The sequence below is a fragment of the Neovison vison genome, chromosome 11, assembly GCF_020171115.1.
Source record: "Neovison vison isolate M4711 chromosome 11, ASM_NN_V1, whole genome shotgun sequence".
Lineage (NCBI taxonomy): Eukaryota > Metazoa > Chordata > Mammalia > Carnivora > Mustelidae > Neogale > Neogale vison.
Window position 1 is genome coordinate 179,962,485 of NC_058101.1, and position 20,907 is coordinate 179,983,391.

A 20,907-nucleotide genomic window follows, 5' to 3' on the forward strand; every position below is an offset into this window, starting at 1 on the left:
CGATGACCACAATATGTCATCACTGACAATTATATGGTAGACGCTCTAGAAAACATGGTGGCATGTTTTCTAGAAGGCATGGTAGACCTTCTAGAAAACACGCAGGGAGCAAAAACCAGAGTGACTCTGGATTCTAGACTCCCACTGCGAAGAAGACCTGTGACTCCATCTGCCTTTTATATCCGCCATGACAGCACAGGGCCTATAGCCCGATAAATGATCAAGGAACATTTGTCCCGTAAGTAAAGAAAGATTGAAGTACAAACGTCGGTGAGACTTGGCAGTAGGGGCTGATCTCCCCTCCTTAGCATTTTTTCACGTGCCTTTGCCTGTTAGAGTTCAGGGTAATCCAGGACCCAATGTGTGTATTACACCATCCAAGGTGACTGAGGACATAAAAGATGCCACCTGTGTCATCTGAGGTCACCAGAATCAAGAACACGAACTAAATCCTACTCAGGCTACTGTGCAAGAGCTTTCCGTCAACCACAGAGCAGACAAGAGACAATTTCTTCTTCCAACTAATTTCCTTCACTGTTTCTTCACCGCCTTCAGCAAATGGATCTGGACAGCAAGAATGCCACACACAGGCTCTTCTGCTTAAGACCACACAGGATGTCACGCTCCCTCCTGGGACCAGGTCTGGTCCTGCGAGTCACTTACCTCAGCCGCAGGGACTCCCTCGGGTGGTCGGCAATGCAGCACTATCATGCCTTCAATGGGAACCTCCCTTCCCTGTGGATCTTGTTCAAAGTTTTTCCGTAAATCTGACGGGGGAAAAAAAAAAAAGGTATGAGGTCCTTGACAATTTGCTCTAGGGCCAGTATTATTCATATTTGTTCCAAATACAATAAAATAGTGAGCTTAACCTCAAAAACTAGATATAGACAAAGAAGTCTGGGTTTCAGGAATTCCTGGAGAAGAAAATCGTTTTCCCAAATACTCACAAGCACATTGGAAATAAACCTTAACGGCACTTTCTAATGCTCTACACTGACGTGAAGGAGAAAAGATTTAGTGGGGGAGCAGAACAAAAACAAATAAACAAAAAGCAACTCATCATTCCCTGAGTCTCTGCCAACGTAATCTGCTTAGCAGCTGATGAAACACTTGGCCTAATAAATTGCTATCCACAGCTATTATGCAGTGGAGATGCACGTGATTTTTTTTTTTTTTATTAACTGAAGAATGCCTTATTAATCTGTAACCTCTGCCTTTCTCTTAACCCTCTAGGGGGCTCCAGAAGATGGTAATAGAGTGAGATTATCTATTAGTCTTTTATGCGTAACCAGGGAGAATGGGGCAATGTCCAACCACAACAAAATCTATAACCCATCCAACCAAACATATAATTAAAAAATACAAGGCCCTCCAGTCAAACAGCGATGCTGGGTATCCGTGTAGTGCCCTTCACGGAAGGCTCGAGGCACTTTGCAAACAAGCTGCACTATTAACCTTTTACACACGAAAGGGTGATGCTGGAGAGGTTAATTGGCTTGCCAGTGGTCACAGAGAACATCAATGCCAGCGAGGGGGAAACAGTCACTGAGCCTCCGGACCGCCAGTCTCTGCCTGCTAACCAGCCAAACTTTCCCAGGAAAAAGGACACAGAGAGAGTTGCGAGAGGAAGCTCTTAGCTTTGTGTGGCTTTCCACGTGAGCCTCTGCTTCAAGAACCAAAGTGGGAGTTGGCCTCTGCTTTTGCTCTGAGGTGTCACCACAACCCTTTGATAATTTTACACCTCAGGCTTAACTCTTGCTGTCATTCGAAATTGTGGGATGGTAGAGCTGGAGCGAAGACAGCTTTACGAGTCTTTCTGGATGTAAATGATTCCCCCTCCCTCTCAGACAATGTCTTTTTCTCCAATTGAGTATCTCAAATTACAGGCTGTGGATTTATTGATTTAATTTTCTTTAGTGCTTACAATAACATGAAATATGCTCCCTGTAAAGAGCAGAGCTCTGGAATCAGTTACATTTTTACAAATTGTATAAATACATTAAACTTGCTTTTAGCAAATCAGAAACACTGGGTGAATATCAAGCGGAGTAATGCATGTATCCACTTTCTTCCGAATTCTGCTCTTAATGTTTTCCCTCCCAGAGGCAACCGATGTCTTTTGTCAGTAGTGCTATGCATTTAGAGATCTTCATGAGTATATATGAGGCAAAAGATCTGAACAGGGTTTGCATGGCAGGCAGGGGACAGGATCCTTCTTCTCTCTTCTCTGCTGTCCCCCGAATCCTAAAGCTATCTTCATTCTATTTGAGATCCGTAAACTGCCATAGCCCTTATGATTTGGAATTTCTGACTCTAAGGGGGATGAGGGTCACCTGACTTATGATAAAAGTGAGTGAGGAACTGTGGGTAAAGACCACAATGAAAAATCTCCCACTGCCTGGACCCCTGGACCACCAAGTCTCCTTTGCTCTCCACACAAGGAAGCTGTGAGCCCCAAATCCCTCCTCCATCACGTTCATTTAGTCATCAGGACCGCACGGAAATCAGCCTAGGGTACAGTGTGAGTGTGACTCCAGCACGAGTTTTGCTAACACTCACTTTGCTAATGGAAAAGGTTGAGTTTGGGTGGCTATTTTTGTTTGGTTCCTTTGCCATTTTGTTTTCTTTGATTGCTTTGTTTTCTAAATGAAGCCTCTCTTTGTGCTGTTACAGAACTGTTACAGCTTTGACAACACCAAATAATGTATATTCAACCGGATGAAGCACAGAAAACGGATGGTGGGAGTTTCTATTCCATCTTCTACTCCCATTGCCTTTCTTTGCTCAGAAGAAATGGGCAAGGTAGCAAAATGCATAGTTCATGGTTAGCTCGGCACTCTGCTATGTTAATATGGAGGCAGATGAAAAGAAAATGAGAGCGAAATCATTTTCCCTCCCCATTCCCAACTGCTCAAAAAAGAAATAAATATGTATATTAAAAAAGGAAACCCAGTATTGACCCTGGGATGTAGGCAAAGGTACTTGGAAAGAAATTCTGAGAAAGTTCTAACAGTTCTAACAGATCTCATCCAGCCAGGACCGAACTAAAGAAGGGACCTACCCAACCTTTTGCTCTTCCCCACTGACAGTGGAAATCACTGGAAGGGTTCCAACAAGAAGCATCTAACACTCTTCAGTGTGGAGATACAAAGATTAAAGATTAATTAGCAACAGACTACAGGGTCAGGGTAAAAATGCGGTGTCGTGTATCAGGATTCTAACAGGCAGCCAACCACGAACACCATCACACGGAGGGAGAAAGCACGTATCAATGAGTCCTGGTCTATACCAGAGCCTGGTGGAGAGAGCTCTGGCATTTGTGATTCCCAAGAAGGGCAAACAGACCTGAAAAATTCCAGCTAGCTACTAAATGTATCAAAAACCATGGAAATTAACTCTTAGACACAGATGTACATGCTTCCAGCTCTACCTCTGATTCTCACCACAGGTCGCCCAACCTAATTAAGTCTCTGAATTGGCAAAACCAAGGATTCTTATCATCTATGTTAGTTCCAAGGCTTGAAAAATTCAGATAGGAACCCATGCAACTTCCCACAGTAGGGAAACCATCCCCCGCCATATAAAAAGAATTCTACAAATAAAGGAGGCAAACCATAGAACTAAGATTGAGTAGCTTCCTCTAAGACAAGAAACAAGAGGCATTTTTGGATAACTTCTAATTTAAGCTCTTTAAAGTCAAAAGGAAATAGCAACTGAGAATCTAGAGTAGGGAGTTATAAATAGGATAACATCTGAGATCAAGAAAACTGCCACTATGCAGGGGGAAGAAAAAAACAACATAAGTGCTGAGTTAGAAATATACATATCATGAAGACTGTAAACAGCATTCTGAATACTGCAGAAAATCAAACTAGGGAGGATCCAGGCAGGAAATTGAAAAAGGCAAAGGGGGACAAGGGGGCCAAAAGGAAGAGTTTGGGGTAATGGAGTTGCACAGCGCTAGGTATTGGTGCTAGCACCTAAGGAACTTGGAAGAGGGAGCCAAGTCAAGACCCTGACTTCGGAAGAAAGACTGCCCATCACCTTGGTGCTGACGCTTCTGCGGGGTCAGACAAAGCTGGCTCTGGAAGTACTGGGGGGAAATGGTAAGCTGGAAGCAAGAAGTAACTGCCACTTCCAGGTTCCAGAATCAAGAAATTCTCCCAGGAGCAGGGGGTGGTGGCTAGTGATAACTGACCTAGGCAGAAAATTAACAAGCAGCAACCTTTCTTCCTCTTCCACTGTTCAGTCCCCTCTGGCACCTCCTGCTGATGAAACCTTGTATGGAGCCAGGATCCAGCAAAGAAGTCCCCAGCCCCAGCTTTACAAACTGTAAAGCAGTGGTTTTAGAGGCAAGAGATAAAAGCTCTGTAACCAACAAAATTCCTCTAGCAGAGCTTTTGTAACTGCTTACCCCTATCTGCTTTCCTCACTAGATCATCAGTTCTCAGAAGGGGGGCTTTATTTCTGGGATAGTCACCCACAGGTTCCCAGTGCCTACTAAACATCTAATACACAGCACGTCCTTAATAAATATATGTTGAATGAATGAGTGAAAGGGAACTGATAAAATGATAATAAATTTACCAGAAAATAAAATGAATAACATTGAGATAGAGAAATACATTAAATATAATGGGAATTTTAGAAGGAAACAACAAGCTGAAAGAAAATACATAATCATCGTTTTAATAATGATAATAGTTCTTCTCTGAGCTGTAGAAAGACTTGAGTTTGCAAAAGAGCTCACTGGATACAAGGTAAAATAGTCTTAAAAAGAAAAAAAGAGGGTGGCTCAGTGGGTTAAGCCGCTGCCTTCGGCTCAGGTCATGATCTCAGGGTCCTGGGATCGAGTCCCGCATCAGGCTCTCTGCTCAGCTGGGAGCCTGCTTCCTCCTCTCTCTCTGCCTGCCTCTCTGCCTACTTGTAATCTCTCTCTGTCAAATAAATAAATAAAATCTTTAAAAAAAAAAAAAAAAGAAAGATTCTAAATATGTCATGGTTGAAATTTTGAATTTTAACAAAATTGAGAAAAATATACACATAATAATTTTATAAGTATCTTAGAAGTAAATAAACAGATATAACTAACGATATCATGGACCTTAAGAATTCATATGTTAAAATTTCTATATTATCCAAAACCATCAAAAGATTCAACACAAACCATATAAAAACTCCAATGGCATTTTTCACTGAAATAGAAAAAAAAAAAATTCCTGAAACTCACATGGAACCACAAAAGACCTTGAAAAGTCAAAGAAATCTTGAAACAAAAAAGAACAAAGCTAGAGGCACCATACTTTGATTTCAAATTACATTACAAAGCTACAGTTATCAAAACAATATAGTATCAGCACAGAAACAGACACACAGATCAATGAAATAGAATCGAGAGCCCAGAAATAAAACCTCAAGTAATCAGATAACTAATATTTAACAAGGAAGCCAATTATACTAAATGAGGAAAGGAACTCTCTTCAATTACAGGTGTTGGGAAAATTGGATAACTGCATGTGAAAGAATTATACTGGAAAGAATTATACTGGACTCCTATCTTTTAACACTCACAAAAATTAACTCAAAATGAATTAAAGACTTGGGGTGCCTAGGCAGCTGTCAGTTAAGCGCCTGCCTTCATCTCAAGTCATGATCTCAGGGTCCAGGGACTGAGCCACAAGACAGGTTTCCCTCTCAGCAAGAACTCTGATTCCCCCTCTCCCTCTGCTGCTCCCCACCACTCATTCTTGGGCGAGCTCTCTCTCTCTCTCAAATAAAATCCCTAAAAATAAATAAATAAATAAATAAAATAAGAAGACGACGATGACGACGACGAAGAAGAAATCAATGAAAGACTTAAATGTATGACCTAAAACCATCAATGACTAGAAGAAAACCTAGGAGGAAAAAACTTCTTGACCTTGGGCCTTGACAACAACTTTTGGTGACAACAAAAACACAAGCAACAAAAGCAAAAACAACCGCTCAGTACTGGATTAAATTTAAACATTTTGTGCAGCAAACTAAATGATCAACAAGGTAGAAAAGCAACTTACAGAATGGTAGAAAATATCTGCAAACCATATGTCTGATAAAGGGCTGATATCCAAAAGACACAAAGAATTCATTCGACTCAACAACAAAATAAACAATCCATTTAAAAAGAGGGCAAAGGACTCAGAAAAACATTTTTCCAAAGAAGACATACCAATGGCCAACAGGTGTGTGAAAAGACGCTCAACATCATTAATCATTAGATAAATGCAAATCAAATCCACGTTGAGATATCACCTCACTCCTATTAGCATTGCTGTCACCAAAAAGACAAGAGATAAAGGTTGACTAGAATTTGGAGGAAAAGGAAACTTGCATACTGTTGGTGGGAATGTAAATTGGCACAGCCCCTGTGGAAAACAGTATGGATGTTCCTCCAAAACTTAAACACAGAACTACCACAGGATGCAGCAATGTCATTCCTAGATGTATATATCCGAAGGAAATAAAAATCACTATCTCAAAAAAGATGTTGACGCCCTATGCTCATTGCAACATTTTTGGAAAAAACATGGAAATGACCTAGGTGTACATCAGCAGATGAATGGATAGAGTTTGTGTGTGTGTGTGTGTGTGATAGATATACATATATATATATATATATATATTTTTTTTTTTTTTTTTCATTTAGCCTTAAGAAAAGAACCAAATCCTGCCATTTGTGACAATACAGATGGACCTTAAGGGCATTATCCTAAGTGAAATAAGTCAAAGAAAGATAAATACTGTATAATTTGGAAGACAAAAAAGCTGAACTCACAAATAAGGAGTAGATTAATGGTTGCCAAGGGCTGGGGAGTGAGGGAAATGCAAAATGGAGGTTAGTTAAAGTGTTACAACTTCTAGTTACAAGATGAGTAAATTCTGGGGACCTGACATACAACATGGTGAATAGAGTTCATAATGCTGTACCAGACACTTGGAAGTTACAGAGAGAGTAAATTTTAAGTGTTCTTACTACTAAAGAAGGAAAAAAAAATGTAGCTATGTGAGGTGATGGGTATATTAACTAACCTTACTCTGGTAATCATTCCACAATACAAACATGTATCAAATCATCACAAATCCTAAGTTATACAATGATATTTGTCATATATAGCTCAATACAACTACATAAATTTTTTTTAAAAAAGTAACTTACAGGGCGCCTGGGTGGCTCAGTGGGTTAAAGCCTCTGCCTTTGGCTCAGGGCATGATCCCAGGGTCCTGGGTTCGAGCCCCGGGTTGGGCTCCCTGCTCAGCTGGAAGCCTGCTTCTCCCTCTCCCATTCCCCCTTCTTGTGTTCCCTCTCTCACTGTGTCTCTCTCTGTGAAATGAATAAAACCTTAAAAAAAAAAAAAAAGTAACTGACAATGAAATAAAAATCAGGCTATGATTGAAACTTTTTCCTATATTAGCATATACCAGAGTATAATTAATCATATCTGTGTTTTTATTTTTGAGGACAAAAAGGCATGGGCACTAATTTTTTATTCCCAAACAAGTTATTATTATACGTGAGCAAACTAACAATTATATCATCATCATCTCAGACATGACAGGGCCAAGAGAGATTGTAATCAGCCACATACCCTTCCTGGAAACATCACCTTCGTAGATGAGGCTCAAAGCAATGAATTAAATATTCAGAAGTTGTGGTTTCAAAAAACTTGGCAGTGGCCAAGAAAAACCACCTTAAAATGTTTACATCTAATCTTTTTTTAATATAGCAAGGAATATTCATGTAATTATCCCAAAACTCTGGAAGGAGAAAGGGGTCACACATCATAATCGTGCATGATAGTTAAGGATAAGGATTTAAACTCCTCGGTCATCTCTTTCAGAACTCCAGCCGGGAAGACTGAACACTTTAGTGGAAGATGGTGGGCGAGGAGACCGAGTATCTCTTTGAATTCTGGGTCTGTCACCTACAGAAACTTGATTCCATAAATATCTTTAGCTCTCTCTGCCTTTGGTTCCTCATCTGTAAAATGAAGACAATAATTTCTATTACATATAGTTTTTGTGAGCATTAACTGTTAATATGTTCAACATCTTTTCTTTTTTTTTTTTTTTTTTAAGATTTTTATTTATTTATTTGAGAGAGACAGTGAGAGAGAGCATGAGCGAGGAGAAGGTCAGAGAGCGAAGCAGACTCCCCATGGAGCTGGGAGCCTGATGTGGGACTCGATCCCGGGACTCCAGGATCACGCCCTGAGCCGAAGGCAGTCGTCCAACCAACTGCGCCACCCAGGCGTCCCGTTCAACATCTTTTCAAGAGCAGGGTACATAATATGGGTTAGTCAAGGTCAGAGATATGACTAAAATCCTATTATGAGGCCGTGACGATGAAAAGGGGTTGGCTTTTTCAGAAATCAGATATACATATTAATTATAAAATTTAGAGCATTTTTCAAAGACACTCAAATGAAAAGTGTAAGTTAGTATATGGTAAAACCACAGCAGTAGTAAAATACCTACTGGGTCTTAAGATGGGGAAGACAATTCTAAACAAAATGAAAGGAAGAAGGCTTGAGGAAATGATTGGCAGATAATTGTTTTGGCAGATACTGTTAAAATTAAATTGTTTCACTCTCAGACATTACAAGCAGCATTACAGGCAGAGGTTTGATAGCCTTAATACATAAAGGGCACTTTTGAAAGAAGTGGGAAAGATAAATACCCTTATATAAAATGGCAAAGTGATATTTCAGCAAAATTTACCAAGAAGAGATATAAAGGGCTAATAAAGATAAATAGAAGACCCAACAGAACTCATTATAAAGAAACGTCCATTTATAAAGCACCAACGGGTCTTTTTACTTTTCCAAACACGCTTTCCTTTGTCCATTTCTTTAAGTACTAAGCCCTAGAATTAGTGAGGAGGGGCGCCTGGGTGGCTCAGTCCATTAAGCGTCTGCGTTTGGCTCAGGTCATGATCCTATGCTTTGGAGATGGAGCCCTGGGGTTGGGTTGGCTCCTTCTCGGGGCTACGGGGGGTCGGCTTCTCCTTCTGCTCTTAGCCCTGCTCCTGCTCTCTCTCTCTCAAACAAATAAGTAAAAGAAAGGGAAGGGAAGGGAAGGGAAGAGAAAGAGAAAGTGTGGAAAACCAGACAGGCAATACTGCTAGAGGAAGTGAAAATAGGTCAGCATGAAAAGCTAGCTATAAGATGTTTCAAAATCACTTTACAAGTTCATTTATATGTTCAATTTCTTTTTTTTTTTTTTAAGATTTTATTTATTTATTTATTTATTTATCAGAGAGAGCGAGCGCACAAGCAGGCAGAGTGGCAGGCAGAGGTGGAGACAGAAGCAGGCTTCCTGCCGAGCAAGGTTCCCGACTCAGGACTCAATCCCAGGACCCTGGGACCATGACCTGAGCCGAAGGCAGTGGTTCAACCAACTGAGCCACCCAGGCATCCCTTATATGTTCAACTTCTAATGGTTAAATATGTAGCATATCCATACCATGGGATGTTATTTGGTAATAAGAAGAAATAAAATATTGAAGTACATATTGTAACACAGATGAATCTTGAAAATAATATGCTCAGTGAATGAAGCTGGACACCAAAGACCACATATTGTATGATTCCGTTTACATGAAATTCCCAGAATAGGCAAGTCCAGGGACTGAGAAAGACAAGTGATTGCCTAGCATTGCAGACAGCTGCAGTGGGGGGTGGGGGAAATATCACAGTTAATGGGTACAGTTTTATTTTTTGGTGTGATATAAGTTTCTAAAACAGACTCATGATGGTTGCACAGCTCTGAGAACACACTAAAAACTATTGAAATGTAGACTTTAAATAGAGGCACTGGTGGCAAGGTATTAGGGATTATATCTTAATAAAGTTATTATTTAAAAGGGTTCATTTACATAATTCAAGAAATCCTTTTTTAAGAAAAGGACAACAGAGCTACCCAGAAAAATGTGGTATGGGAACACTGCTCAAATCATCACTTATAATGCTGAACCTTTGCTAACATTTTAAATGTTCAATAATACAATACTGGCTAACATCTTCTGGTACATTCATATAATGGCATACTATGCAGATGTTAAAAAGCTCAAAGATTATTGTAAATTTCAACTAAATGTTTGAAAAAATTGCTACATGAGATAAAATAGCATGGAGCGAATGGTCTCTTTTATGTATTTTTTAATATGTGAGACCTGGCCTCCTCAAATGTAATAATTATGTTTTTATAGAATGTATCAACTTCCAAATAAAAGTAAGTACATCTACATACAAACTGGCTTTGGTAGGCACACCTCCTAATTTGCCTTCAGGTTTTCAGTGTATGTGCAATAGCATCCTTCCTCCACTCATGCTGTGGACCATGGGCCAGACACTTTTGTATCAGGCAGGGAGGTGCTTTACTGAACTTGACACACACCAACTCAGCCCTCCCACAGAATATATGACAGCAGAGAGAAGAGACATGAAACAAATTAAGATGTATATAAATGAATGAGGAGACAGATCTACCACAGTGGACCCTACATTAATCTAGTGATCCCAGGAAAGTTCCTTGAGAAAATTCTAGGTAAACAGAGGTAGAACATCACCCAGCCTACATAATGCACATTGTACCACTTTTACTGTTTCAATCAGGCATTTACTGGCTTTTTTTTTTTTTTTTTTTTTTTTTTTTTTTTTTTTTTTTGCACATAGATGCTCTCGTTTCTTTTTTGCAAGTCTCTGCAAAATGCCTGCCTAGCTACCCCTCTTTCCATAAGTTATCACATCACATAAGGACACTCTTTTATTAGACTGGGTCTTCTATTCATATATATTGAGAGGGTGGAATATAAATAGATTTCCACTTTCCGATCTCACTTACAATCATGCTCACACGGCCTCTGGAAAGAAGAGAAATAATAATTTTCATGTCATTTTGTATAAGGGAACTGAACCAAACTGCATCTATACACAGCAAGATTGAAGGTTTTAAATTTTTAAAATAGCAACTGGTGTGGGATTACTCTATGTGTTATAGGAAAAGCCCTAAAGAGAAACAATTCAACATGTCAATGATCTGCTACTGGATGAGTCTGGGTGTACCAATTCTCTTCTTCATTGGTTTCTGCATTTTCTAAAATTTCTGCAATGAACATAGATTATTTTTATAGCCGGAAAAAATACTGTCCAAAAAAAGTCACTCTTTCCTAGGAGTTGTCAAGATTCTCTAAAGTAGATCAAAGTGAATCAGAAACCAGGGAAGAAGGACACTTTGTTTCATTTTATTGTAGCAAGTTTCACTCTTACCATGTTCATTAAAGGAAACAAGGAGGATTCTATTTTTCAACCTTTTGTCAATTCTAAAATATTCTTTTTAAATTTGACTAACAGGAATCTGTGCACGAGGTCAAAAATTTTCATTTGTTGTGTTCACTGACTTGCCTCTAGTACTTAGCAGGGTATACAGTAGCCACTCAATAAGTACTCGTTGAATGAATGAATGAGTTTCCATTTCATCTCCTTCGTATGATTATGAACTTATATACAACTAGATCTCCAATAGTTATGATGACTAGAAAAAACAAAACCATGAAGAGATAAATATACTATAATAATGTTAAAGTAACACTTACTCATTTCCCATGAGTATGTGCGTGCACACGCACACGTGAGCACATGTGCTAACAATGCTAACAGGACTGGTACTGACCAACGTGGAGAGTTTCCCTGGCTACTTCCGCTCCTTCATCACCCCACCGCCCAGTCCCGCTCCACGGCAGAATGCCATCGAGGCACAAAGTGGCTGGAAACAAGGACAGCAGAAGGGAAGAGGAGGGCAAGGTGATGAAGCCAGGTATTTGGCTAACCTATAAATCATCTCATCAGCACCAGGATCATCCCGAGTCAGCAGCACCTGCCAATAAGCAGTCCATCTGGGGTGAGGCCATGGGAAGCGGCAGCCTCCCCTTCCTCGCCCCATGCCCTCCTTGGCCTTTTTCTCATTTTCCTTTCATGCTACTATGTTAGAAAAGTCATTGTAGCACAAGAAAATCAATAAAAATTCAATTCCGAATAATAGTTCTTTGCGGCTCAGCAACACCAGGGACTTATCGGCTCATTCAATGTTCTGGCAGTTAATGCAATGAAATAAAAATAATTTACTCATTCAAACCAAATCAGCCAGTGAAAAATCATAGTCATTTTTTTAATAGTCATAGTCATAGTCATTTGTTAAGATTGCAGGAGGATGGTACCATGTCCCATTAGCGTCCAACCACACTGGTATGCAAATCGGCGCTGAATCTCTCCCACTTAATATTTTTCGGAAGGAACAACAAACCCCATTTGTCATACATAAAAGAAATTTGTAACTTAGCCAAATACAGCTCATTTGTTGGGATAAAGGGGCTGGTTCAAAGGCAGAACAGATGGATGCCAGCAAAATGAAAGTCAAGGACCCGTGCCCCAACTTGGTTCTGTCTCAGTCCTCCAGCCTTTAGGTGGTTACGGCCTAAGATGTCAGCTCCTAACTCCAGTTCCCTGAGGAAGCATATAAAAGGCTTCCTGTCAGGTCCATTCCTTCCTCTGTATGTGCTTTCCTTGCAGGCCTGGCTAAAGCTCTCTGCCTTGCTGAGATCTACGCATTCTGCACATTTCTTGACCACCGAACCACAGTGAAGCCAGACTGTTCTTATCTTTCATTTCATGTCTTCACTGTCAATCTTCTAGTTCTGATTTCACCATGTGTCCCCAAAGGAAAACTGGCCCCAAAGTGTAATTCCACATCTATGTCTGTCTTTCCTAAGATCTGTGACTATTGTAGGCTTGTCTCCTGCCGAGTAAATCCTGCAGCATTAGTGAAGGAGGGACACCTTTGGCCATAGTTGAAGTGCATGGGCTTCTCTGTACTCTCCCTAGCCCCACCCTGGTGCCAAGCCATGAGCGGGCTATGTTTATGGGGACAAGAAGGCATTTGGCTGATAAAAGGGGTCCTGTCATTCAGGGACTCCTCACGGCTGTTTTTCAGGGACACGGAATAACTCTGGGACTTTGCTAGATCCCCGTACTGAGCCATCCCTCTGCTGTTCAATGGCTGTTATCCATAAATCATTTTATAACCAGTCCTGTGTGTCACTACCCCTTGCACACTAAGTAGCCTAGTTTGTCAGGCACCAGTGGTATTGCAAAAGCAGCATTCAGCAGTAGGGACACATTACGGCGGGGAGAAACAGCTGCAGCTTTATAAACCACTCGGAGCACTAATTTAACCTGCTCTCTATCAAGCTATTCCCAAATCAATCCATTCCATTGCATTGGGCTTCTTTTGTCGACAAGGATGCAAAACTTGGAATCCATCAAAAATTGAGTATTTATTGAAAATCAGAAGGAAAAGAATCTTCCTTTTGAGTCCGGGACTGATTGGAAACCAAGAAAGACCAGGCTTGAAAGAGAAAGTGTCATAAACAAGCAGGTCCTAAAGAGGCTGTAACATGACCAAGCAAGGGGATGAAGAGATCCAATGTGATTCTATGTGCTGGGTGACTGCATAGTCCTCTTAGCACAGAGGTGGCCTTAGTCACTTGCACCCGCTCTCATCAAAGGCCTCTGCTTCTCTGTTGCTTACACTCACGCATGTCTTCTTCTCCTGTCTCAGGACACCACAACCTGCTTCTTTGTCGCTGTCTGTCCCTTTCTCTTGCCTTGGCCAACCATCAGTTCTCTTTCAGGATCAAGTCATCCAAAAGAGCAAGAATCTAGAAGTACATGATCATGTGAAGCCTTCTTGAGAGGGTCTCTCATACTGAATTTACTCCTATGCAGTCAACCTAAATATGCATTCTTGGTCCGATGGACATGCTAGCGGGCCTTGGAGGGACACAGCATGGCCACTTAGGCTTATCAACACTACCTCCCTCAACAAAGAGATATAGGCAAGACTCCATACAAGGGAACCATGCCTGTAGAAGGATTTCTGAGGTTTGCTTGGACTCCAAGCTCCATTAAAGGCACTTTCTGTGTATTGATTATATTGATTTGGCTCATAGAGGAGAGCTGAAGTTTGACCTAAATAGCAGATCTTCACAAGCTTCAAGAGGGAAAAGTTATTAGGTGAAAATACAGAAATTCTCAGCTCCCTTAGTTTTAAAGCATTCGATCAAATTAGAAAAAGCTAATACCTTGCCTATGGTATCTTTACATCGTGTTCCACTGAACAGTCTCAGGACAGTGCACCCCTAAGCTTCACGATTGTTCTCCCTGCTGTGCTAATGGGGACACAGAATCTGAGATGCAGGGAGAAGGAGACACCAAGCCAAAGTGCTCTTGATGGAGGGGGAAAAAAAAAAGCGCAGTCCCAGGAATCATTGACTAGACTGGGCTGCCCAGCTCTGAAGGAGTATAAAGAAAGGGCACACCGCTCCTCTTCCCACTGTCAGGATTCCCTCTCCCCAGTGTCCCTTAAGTCCCAGCCCCCCTCCCAGCTGCAGTAGAGTTCCTACAGCTCATCATCCTGATGAACACTCGGATGCAAAACAGACTCCATCGTTGATGAGACAGAGTTTTAAGAGCAACAAAGACATGTTGAATCATTCCTGACTTTCCCGGCACCCTCACAGCCCTCCACAGGAGATTGGAAGGATGAGAACCAGCAATGAGGTTCAAAAGAGATGACCTAAAAATAACCTGAAGTTTTCCAGAACCACTGTCTCATTAGAATTCAGTACTAGAGCTACTGAGATGTGGGCGGGGGCAGAGCAGGGAATAAAAAGTAGAGGAGGAGAATCCAAAAGAAAAAGCTACCCCAGCAGTAGGGAGTATATTTTTTGGGTTTTTTGTTTGTTTTTTTGTTTTTGTTTTTGTTTTTGTTTTTACCTGCCTTGTCAGCTTTCTGATTCTTCCCCCCACTCCAGGCCTCCCTGAAGCCAGGAAGGTCGATCGGCACAGGATGTGGCCAGTGTCTTGAGCATGTCAACCAACCATACACCACCAAACATCTAGCGCCCCTGCCTCCTACTGGGCCCCATATGGCAATGGAGAGAAAGGAGGAAAAACTGCATTCTTCTTTACTTCGAATCGATCTTGCCAGAAGAAGAAGGATCTAAGAGATCACACCAACCAGACGCTGTGCACCTTTCTGGAAGCAAACGCATTGTGGCTTCAGTGTGGAGAATGGATTTTAAGATGTTAAGAGTGAAAGCAGGGAGGAGAGCATCAGGGTAAAGGAATAACAATTATTAGTAGCAATGGAAAGAAGTGGGACGGTTCCGGGTGTGTTCTGGAGATAAGGCTGCTACTGGGTGGGATGTGGCTGGAAGAAATGCAGGAGTCAAGGATGACGCCCAGGTCTTGGCAGAAGCCCCTGAGGGGCCACTAACTGGGCCAGGAAAGACTGGAGGACAAACACAGATTTGCAGCAGTGCTGATGGCGTGAAAACCAACAGAATTCTCTTTGGCACGTATTATGTTAAGGATGCTTCCCAAATATCCAAGGATATACGAGGTGGGCCGTGGGTAAAGAAGTCAGGAGAGGAGGTGTAAGGTCAGGGCTGAGAGTCATCCACAGTCAACAGACAGGACCTGAAGCTATGGAGGGAGAGCTTTCACCTTGGGCGAGTCTGTGGCTTGAGGAGAGAAGAGGTTTCAAGAGGGAGGCTTAGAGCACCCCAGTACTTAGAGATGGGAAGAGAAGGAGAAACCTGCACAGCACATGGAATTGTGGGTAGTGAGAAGGAGGAAAGACAGCAACGGTCACTAAAAGCAAGCTTGGGCCCCACCCCCCAGAGAGCCCAATGCCGTGGCTCTCCACCAAGGTCCAGTAATCTTAATCTCTAAGCATCTCTCATGTGGATCTCACGTACAGTGGGATTGGGGGGTTCTATGCAGGAGTGCAAAGCTACCTAGTTGATCCCAAAATGCAAAGCCAGCTCTTGACCTCTCCGCCATGCGTTCTGATGCTCCTGTTCCTTCTCCATCAGCTTTGAGTATAGGAAGCCTATTAATCTTCATGCTTATATTAAATCACTGTCCATTCCTCCCATGGTTAACTCTAGTCATTGCTCTAACTTCTCTCTGTGGCCAGATTTTTGGAAAAGGCTGTTCATACCACCTCTGGTTTCTCATCTCCTATGGATACCTAGATCCACCATGATCTCCTAACGCCTCCTCTCAGTACACTGCTTTGCCCAGACCCAATGAAGCCTTGACATGATCACATCTCATGGACTCTTCTCACTTCTTACCTTCATCTTTGGATCGCATGGACACTAACGACTGCTGACACCTTCATACAAGTCTACCCTCCCTCTTGGGTCTCCCGGGGCCTCTTCAACCTTTCTCCCCCACAATCCCAGTCTCCTCTGTGTCTCTTTCTCCGTTCACCCTTTAACCTTTTACAGAATTCCACTCCTGGACTGCTGTTGTCTTGTTCCCCTAAATCTCTCTGGCTCAAGGGAATGGGAGGGCATGAGATTTCGAAAACAAGGCTACAACACTGTCCTGTTCATGTCACTTCGGTGGCACCAGGCCACATCTTGGATGAGTCCAAACTCAACCAAGAATTCAAACACCATCTCTGATGTGACCCTATCTACTCCTAGTGGCATCTCCTAGTTTTCCTAAGTAGTTCATATCGTTCCATCTTTCTGCACTTTGGCCCTGTTCTTTAAATTGCTAACCCTTCTCTTTTCTCAGGAAGTAGCTCAGATATCAACTCAGGAAGTGTATCTAAGATCTTGAGAAGCTACAATGTGCCCCTCCTATGGGCTCCCAAAACACAATGAAGTTAATGACCACTAACCATGCTTCACTGAAAATACTTGTTCCTAACACAGCCCTTCCCTAGACTGTAAACTCTTCAAAGGAAGGGATGGAATTTGATTAATGGTTGTGCCATCTAGAATATGACAGAATTATTCATGATTGGCTAACACTTCTACATCTAACTTAGCTTTTCTTTGCTATTTATCATCTAGAATGTCCTCGTTCTTGTGGAAAGATGCAAGACTAATTTAATACTATCACTAAGCTCAGAGTCCTTGAAGATTAACAAAGTTTTATTTTTGTTTTGCTTAACAGCTGTTTGCATTATCTGTCAGAAGGTTTCCTTAGTTGAGATCAATGAAATCTGTATCCTCTTCCCCGCTACACTAAAGTGTTTACAGAAACGGCCATTTTCTAGGAAGTCGAAGGTTTATCGTTACCACAAGAAGAGCAGCCTGGTGGTGCTAAAAAGGTGATGACCATAATTTTTCCAATTCTTCTTGGTCAAATAATGGTCAGTAAAAGTAGCACAAAGGAATATTATTTGGGGAATCTGGTGTACTCAACTGGACACAAGTGAAGCCAAGGTAGCACCATTTCCATCAATTCCATCCCAATCATTCTACTCTGTTCACAGATTTACAACATCTTATTGTTCTCCTATGGGCAGAGGAGAACAAATTCATATCTCCCCTGCATTGATGGCCAGAGCCTAGAAAGATGGGACACGATATGGCTTTAAAGTTTCAAGTTGCATATTCGCACAATTTAAGAATAATTTACCTTCTACACCTTGAATCCATGTTTATATCTGACTGACCTAAAAGGGAAATATAGCTGATGCTACAGAGAGGCAGCTTCTCTTCTCCCCAGAACATCCCTGTGTTGTTACACACAGGGCTGGCATTTTGAAAGACAAGTTAAAAATGACCTATTATGTAAAACATTCCTCAATTTACGCTTGGTCCAATGTTTTCCTATGGTTAAATACAGATTAGACATTTCTGGAGGAAACATCACTAAGTGATTCAATCTGCTCAGTCCCTCACATCAAGAGACATACACTGTGGACAGGTCCCATTACTGTGAGGTCAACACCCATCACTTGATAAAGATGGTAGATGGCAGGATTTTCCACTGAAAAGCTATATATTTCCCTTTGAAAATCATTAAGTATCTTGTGGAGAGATACTTCGAGGTTATATCAATATCCTGTTACTCCTGAAACTTTTCTCTAGTTTAAGCATCCGTGATACTTGTCTAAATCAATGAATATTATGAGGGTGCTAAATAATGATTTTCCATTTATCCATTTACTCTACTCTAAGGAAGAGCTCTCACTTTGCACCCATTTATTTATATGTTCATTCAGTCATTTTTCAAAACACCAGTATGGATTTTTGGATTATGGACTGAGTTGTCATCTGTCATTACCAATTATTTTGAAACTCAAATTGTCCCAGATTTGGCCAGTGGGATCTCCTCTTTACATGTTCAAATTGAGGGACGTTATACAAAAGAACTGACATTTACAGTTCACTCAAGGTCATGCATGACAAAGGAAGACTGAGGAATTATCTGGATTAAAGAAAGCTAAAGTCACCTTTTAACTGAACATAATCCATGATGTAGGTTTTTTGTTATTGTTTGAAAGGATGTTACTGAGCCATTGATGCACCATGAACCAGGTTTCAGGATTAGATGCCAGCATCGTATCCATGTTAATTTCTTCCTAATTGTACTATATCTAATTGTACTATATCTATATCTTAATTCTTCATAATTTTACTACTAGTTAGGTCAGAAAATATCTTTGCTCTTTAAAAACAGACACAATGAAGTATTTAAGGGAAAGGGGGCATGACGTCTGCAGTTGAATCTTAAGCATGTCAGAAAATAAACCATAATAGTCTACATGCAAAACCATACATAAACGCAGAAGGAGACAGAACGCCAAAGCAAAGGTGTTAAAATGTTAACATTTCAAGATTCTCAGTCAAAGACTTTGGGAGACTCTTTGTACTATATTGTAACTTTCCTGAAGTCTGAAATTACGTCAACATAGAAAAAAACATTAAAAACCTCTATGAGCGCATACTTCACTATCCACCGAATGCAGTAATTCCTTCTAGAGAACCCCCGGCAGACATGTACCCCTTGCTGGCCTGTGCACAGTTCACAAGAGAACAGGACCTGTTCTCCGAAAGAAAAACGCTTTGTCAACGAACATTTCCAGGTGCCAACATGACCCCAATCATGCATTTGAAAACTTAGAGCCTATGATGCTTCCTCTGGCTTTGGAGTAAAACAGAATGATCCTGTTCCCAATTCTACATGGAATCAATGTGAATGAGTCCCTGATCTTTCTAGGCCAATTATTCCCTTTTTATATCAACATTACTTATATGCAGTGATTTCCTGAACCATCACATTATTGCCAGTCACAGCCAGCTTCGCGTGCATGGGGCCAGGGGCTTGCCTGGGGCCCCCTGAAAGATCCCAGGTGGGTGGCTTCAAAATTTTAATTTTGGAACAAGGGGCCCACACCATCATTTTGCACCCAGTCCCGCAAATTATGAACCTAGTCCTGCTGCCACAAAGCTATGTGCAAATCAGACAAATATGAACAGGAGACTTGGAAAAAAAAATCACCTCTGTGCCGAGAAAAACCAGCCCCTGACTTCAGGTGACTGCAGTCATGTTTCAGGTACCTGTCCTGGCTGGTGGGATGGAGGCTGCATTTCAACCCCCATTCCCTTCCCTGGATAGATGCTCCCATACAGTGCCCAGCTTTGTGAGGAGGCCCCGACTCTCATATCTTCGATGATATTCATAGAACACTGACCTTGTGCACCACTGCACAGGTCCACTTACGTGTGGATTTTTTTCTGTATATACAGTACAGAACTATAAATGGATTTTCTCTTTGTGGTTTTCTTAATAGCATTTCCCTTTCCCCAGCATGCTTAAACTACAAGAATACAGTTTATGATACACAAAACATACAAAATATTTGTTAGTTGATTTTGTTATCTGTAAGGCTTCCTGTCAACAGGCTATAACTGGTAAGTTACTAGGAGTCATAAGTTCTAAAGGGTGGATTTTCTTACTGCATGGGGTGGGGGTAGGGGTGGGGGTCAGTGCCCCTAATTCCCACAGTGTTCAAGGGTCCATTGTAAATTAATTTCAGTGTAAAGGAAATGACTGACCTTTGGTAAAATAATATTTTTAAATATTATTATAGTAATAATAAATAATATTTAAATAATATTAAAATAAATAAATAATAGTAAAATAATATTTTCTCTTCACTTTGGCCATGTTCTCCCATGAAGAGGGGGAGGAAGACTTCCAGCTTCTGTGCAATTTTGACCAAGTACTGAGAGGTCTTAACAATTTTTTCCCCGTAACTTGGGAGCAAATTCCCTGTGCTGAAAAGAGAGGAAGGGAAACAGTGCTTCCAGAGCTGGTGGACTTGGCCTCCTTTGGAGCCACGCACTGCCTATCAGAGTTGCCTGGTTGTAATGTTTCACCTACTTGACCCTTTCTTTATGGCAGGAAAGATCATTAGGAGTATGCACGAGGCAGGGAGGCCAGACGTGATCCTTATAATAATGTCCTGCCGAGCTACGGCTTTGCTGAGAAGCCAGATGTCCCGTTAGTACCACGGCACAATTGTGACAAACCACTAACAAATGTCCCTGCATAGAATCAGACCTGACACTGATGAGGTTGCCTTTTCAAACCAAACGGTCATTCTGAATACCAGGAACGTGACATTGCAGTAGGTTCACAGGTCAGGACAAGTGAGGGTGATACACTTGAATCTTAAAGCAGGTTCCATCCTAGGAAGGGAAATAAATCCACAAATAACTTCAAAATCACCATGATTCTGGGCAAATTATAATAAGTACCGTGGGACAAGTAGTAAAGAAATTGCTAGGAGAACTCACAAGTGGATATTTAGATCTTATTATTAATTTTGAAGCTGGAGCTGCTACTGGGCAGGGTGGTGTAGTGTTGGGGGGGTATCTTTGTCAATGGCTCAGCTGGCTTGTCGGGTGCTGAGGTTGGCTAGCATTAAGGGATTAGTTAACTGGGTTTCAGAGAGGAGACAGCATACAAGATGGGCCTTGGATGTGGGAATTTG

General features: G+C 41.3%; 1 protein-coding gene across 1 annotated transcript in view; it reads right to left on the reverse strand.

The window, feature by feature from the left end:
* UNC5D (unc-5 netrin receptor D) overlaps positions 1-20,907 on the reverse strand; it is a 233,451-nt gene that overhangs the window by 192,257 nt on the left and 20,287 nt on the right. Inside the window, exon 3 of the mRNA XM_044225400.1 lies at positions 664-767. Within this exon, the coding sequence (XP_044081335.1) occupies positions 664-767 (104 nt within the window). The remainder of the gene's footprint in view (positions 1-663; positions 768-20,907) is intronic.